A 5,000-nucleotide genomic window follows, 5' to 3' on the forward strand; every position below is an offset into this window, starting at 1 on the left:
CTCTTTTCCTCTCTCTCTCTCTCTCTCTCTCTCTCTTTTCCTCTCTCTCTCTCCTCTTTTACTCTCTCTCTCTCCCTCCCTCTCTACCTCTCTCTCTCTCCCTCCATCCCTCTCTCTCTCTCTCTCTCTCTCTCTCTCTCTCCCTCCCTCCCTCCCTCCCTCCCTCCCTCCCTCCCTCTTTCTCCCTCCCTCTCTCTCTCTCTCCCTCCCTCCCTCCCTCCCTCTTTCTCCCTCCCTCTCTCTCTCTCCCTCCCTCCATCCCTCTCTCTCTCTCTCTCTCTCTCTCTCTCTCTCTCTCAGGGCTGGGGAAGACGTGGCGTCGGAAGGGAAGCACCTGCGCATGGGCTCCTCGTCGCCTGCCGCCCCCCCGGAGCGCGTGCCCCTCCCCCCACCCCCGCCCTTCGGCCCGGGCTTCGCCGTGCGCTCCCAGTCCCTGCACTCCGTGGGGGGCGGGGCAGCGGACGAGGAGGCGGGAAGCCCCTCCTCCAGGAAGCAGCCGCCGCCCAAACCCCGGCGAGACCCGGCTACCAAGCTGAGCATCTCCTCGGAGACGGTGGACCACAGCCCCACGTCCAGCTGCCGGGGACACGACGGGGACCGCTGCGACGGTGAGACACACGCAAACACACACACACACATACGCACACACATACACACACACATACGCGCACACACACACACACATACGCACACACACACACACACATACGCGCACACACACATACGCACACACACACACACATACGCACACACATACACACACACATACGCGCACACACACATACGCACACACACACACACATACGCACACGCACACACACACACATACACACGCACACGCACACACACACATACGTACACACACGCACACTCACACACAAGCACACGCACACACACACACACACACACGCGCACACACGCGCAACTCTACCGTGATCCGCTGCTGAGTCATTTGGGTTTCAAGGGGAGTTAGAGGTTGCCATGGTGCTGGTCCAGCTAGCTGACCGGTCAGGAAGCGTCTGGGTCCGGAGCAGCATGTCTGTCCAGTCTGCTGGGCCGCGCTCCAGAACGCTCCCCGACCAGATCCCCAGGGATGGAGGCGTGGCCTCGGGAGGGTCAGGAAAACTCACAACTACATACGTGCTTCATTCCAAAACTTTTATCCCTCAAAATCATGATAAACTCTAGTCCCATGATGTAACTCTTCTGTAGTTCTATGGTCTAACTATTCTTCTATGATCTACTGTAACTCTATTGTAGTTCCATGATCTATCTCTACTGTAGATATGATCTAACTTTACTGTAGTTCTATGGTCTAACTCTACTCTAGTTATATGGTCTAACTCTACTTCTATGATCTAACTCTATTGTAATTCCATGATATATCTCTACTGTAGGTCCATAATCTAACTCTACTGTAGTTCTATGATCTATCTCTACTGTAGTTCTATGATCTAACTCTACTGTAGATATGATCTATCTCTACTGTAGTTCTATGATTTATCTCTACTGTAGGTCCATGATCTACTAGTCAATCAGTAGTTGGATAGCGACTGTGTGAGTTGCCGTGTGCGCAGAAGCACGCGTGTCCTGGTCGACGTGCACGTATATGTAGACATGTAGAGTGACATCAGGCCATGACCTGATGACAGGACCATGGTACGAGGGTAAGGTTGAGGTAAACACATCAGGGAACCACCGCTGGAGATCAGCCATGAGCAGAACAGACTGGGACTGAGACTGCTGCTCTCCGTCAGACACAGACAGAAACAGTCCCTCAGAGAACAACAGCACACCTGCTACTGTAGACAGGAGAAGAACTAGCAGACAGGTAACAACAACACAGGTCTGGGAAAGGTTAGAGAGAGAGAGAGAGGGGGGGGGTGGATGGAGAGGGAGATGGAAGAGAGAGAGGAAGAGACAGAGAGGGGGAGAGAGAGGGAGAGGGGTGGATGGAGAGAGAGATGGAGAGAGAGAGAAAGAGATGGGCACAGAGAAAGAAAGAAAGAGGGGTAGATGAGAGAGATGGAGAAAGAGAGAGAGAGAGAAAGAGAGGGGTGGATGGAGAGAGAGAGATGGAGAAAGAGAGAGAGAAAGAGAGGGGACAGAGAGAAATAAAGAGAGGGGTGGATGGAGAGAGAGAGATGGAGAGAGAGAGAGAAAGAGAGGGGTGGATGGAGAGAGAGAGAGAGAGAGAGAGAGGGGGACAGAGAGAGAGAGGGTGCACAGAGATCTTCCTTCGGCACCACGGCAACCATCCCACGGAAACAAGGCCCCCCGCAGCCCGGCCAATCAGAGTGTCGCTAGGCGGCCTCAGCCAATGAGGTGGCAGAGATGCTGAGCCGTGCAGCTCGGCGACCAATGGGGCCGCGAGTGTGGGGGAGTCCCGGGCAGAGGGGAGGTAGCGTGAGCGCCAGGCTGGAGGGGGAGGGGCCAGGGAAGCAGAATTCATTCAGGAGGAGCGATTGACCTAGATTCTCTTCCCCGGGGAGGGAGGGGGGGTGGGGAGGTAAACACATCCGCTACAGTGGGAGGGGGAGGGGAGGAGAGAGATGGGGGGAAGGGAGGGAGGGAGGGAGGGAGGAGGGAGGGGGGAACTCATCATCAGTGTTGAATCAGATTTGGAGATTCACCATGCAACCCAGTTATTATAACACAGAAACACACAATCTCTCTCTCTCTGTCAATCACGCTCACAAAAACACATACACACACATACACACACACACACACACACACACACACACACACACACACACACACGCTATACAATGCACCACAGCTGGCCAGAACCAAATCTGCTCATAGCAGCAATCCAGAGGGAGCCAAGATGAAGACACACACAAGTATTTCATTATCACTGGGGCTTTCTGGGGATGGTGTGACAAACGTGTGAGTATCCGTGTGTGTATGTGTGTGTGCGTATGTGTGTGTGTGTGTGTGTGTGTGTGTGTGTGTGTGTGTGCGTGCGTGCGTGTGTGTGTGTGTGAGTGTCGTGCAGGAGTCGGTGAGTCATTGATGGGAGGTTCCTCCCGGACCATCTGCCGAGTGAATTATTAAAGGTGTAAAATCTGCAGTTTGAAGAGATGGTCCAGCTTTTAACTACACTTACCTCTGACCACACACACACACAGGCACACACACACACACACACGCACACACACACACACACACATACACACACATACACATGCACACACACACATGCCCCCTGACCAACACACACACACACACACACAGACACACGCACACACACATACTGTACATGCACACACACACATCCCCCCTGACCAACACACACACATACACACACACACACACACACCTACACACACACACACACACACACACACACACACACACACACACACACACACACACACACACACACACACACACACACACATAATCCTAGACCTAGGTCACAACACATACAATCTATGTATAGCAGAGTATAGTGCATACTGCACCACTATACCACAAGCCTACAGTGACGGAATACTCACTAATGAATATACCATGTTACTGAATTCATTAATGGCGCTGTGCTCTGCGCCATGTGCTGTGGGTTCTGTCCGTGCTTCCTGTCCTCTGGCTAGGAGTCTCTCTGTGTTACATGGAGGCGTTCTCCTGAGGGATGACACATAAAAGCTCCCGCTAGTAGTTCCAGGGAGGGAGCTTGGCACCGCCATCCTCCATCGTTCTCCAAGACGGCCACGCCGTGTGTGACCTAGATACCGGTGCATACGGCTGTGTATCTGCATGCTGTTCCTAGTGACCTAGAAGCATACATACGGCTGCAGACAGCATCTCTATGCGCATGTATACCTGACTACGACCCCTCCGGTCCACACTGTAGTGGAGGGGATCAAGAAGATGTACAGGATGGAGTTTACCCACTTTTTCCCCATTCATGGACAGTTTACGCATTTCTAAACCACCACCGACGTAAAAACTATACAATTTACAAATTACTTTTTAGAGTAAACCCACTTCTTCAGGGCCCATTCCATCAGTGATGAATCGGTGGTGATGATGATGATGATGATGATGATGAGAATTAGGATGATGATGATGGTGAAGATGATGATGATGTGATGAAGATTAGGATGATGATGGTGAAGATGATGGTGATGATGTGATGGTGATGAAGATTAGGATGATGATGATGATGATGGTGAAGATTATGGTGATGATGATGATGATGAAGATGATGATAATGATGGTGATGAAGGTGATTTTGATGATAGGATGATGATGATGCTTCTGCTGCTGCTGATGAAGATGAGGATAGTAATGATGATGATGATGATGAAGATGAAGATGAAGATGAAGATGATGATGATGATGATGATGATGATGATGATGATGATGATGATGATGATGAAGTCTAATGCCGTCTCTCTCTTCCGTCTGTGCAGCAGGCCAGGGGTGCGGTGAGGACTGTCGGCGGGTACCTCCCCCAAAACCCAAGAGGAACCCCAATACTCAGCTCAGCACCTCGTTCGACGAGTCCTACATCCGCAGCCACACCCCGAAGAGCCACGCCCACTCTCCGCCCTCGCCGGCACAGAGCGACAGCCCCGCCGGCCTATCAGACGACTCGGACGAGCCGGTGTACATCGAGATGGGCGTGGGCATGGGCGCGGCAGGGGCGGAGCCTGCCAGGGGCGAGGAGGAGGAGCCGGGGGAGTCGGTCTACGAGGAGATGAAGTACCCGATGCTGGACGACATGGAGTACAGGACTGATCCCATTGGCTGCCGCTCCGCATGCCCCACCCCCGCGCCCTACGACCCCGAGCCCCTCAGCCGGTGCTCCACCCCCAGGAACATCCCCCTCTGCGATATCCCCGCCCCCTTCCCCAACCTGCTGACCCACCGGCCCCCCCTGCTGGTCTTCCCGCCGGCCCCCGCCCAGTGCTCCCCCAACTCGGACGAGTCGCCCCTCACCCCCCTGGACGTCACCAAGCTGCCCGCCCTGGAGAGCTCCCCCTACGGCA

At 53.5% G+C, this 5,000-nt stretch overlaps 1 protein-coding gene across 1 annotated transcript in view; it reads left to right on the top strand.

The window, feature by feature from the left end:
• Nucleotides 1-340: 340 nt before the first annotated feature.
• Nucleotides 341-5,000, top strand: part of nyap2b (neuronal tyrosine-phosphorylated phosphoinositide-3-kinase adaptor 2b) — a gene marked incomplete at both ends in the record, with an annotated part of 10,733 nt that continues 6,073 nt past the window's right edge. The window contains 2 exons of the mRNA XM_084447231.1: nucleotides 341-608; nucleotides 4,422-5,000. The exon at nucleotides 4,422-5,000 is cut by the window's right edge and continues 501 nt beyond it. Of these exons, the coding sequence (XP_084303357.1) occupies nucleotides 341-608; nucleotides 4,422-5,000 (847 nt within the window). The remainder of the gene's footprint in view (nucleotides 609-4,421) is intronic.

This window comes from Borostomias antarcticus, assembly GCF_949987555.1.
Source record: "Borostomias antarcticus genome assembly, chromosome: 12".
Classification (NCBI taxonomy): domain Eukaryota; kingdom Metazoa; phylum Chordata; class Actinopteri; order Stomiiformes; family Stomiidae; genus Borostomias; species Borostomias antarcticus.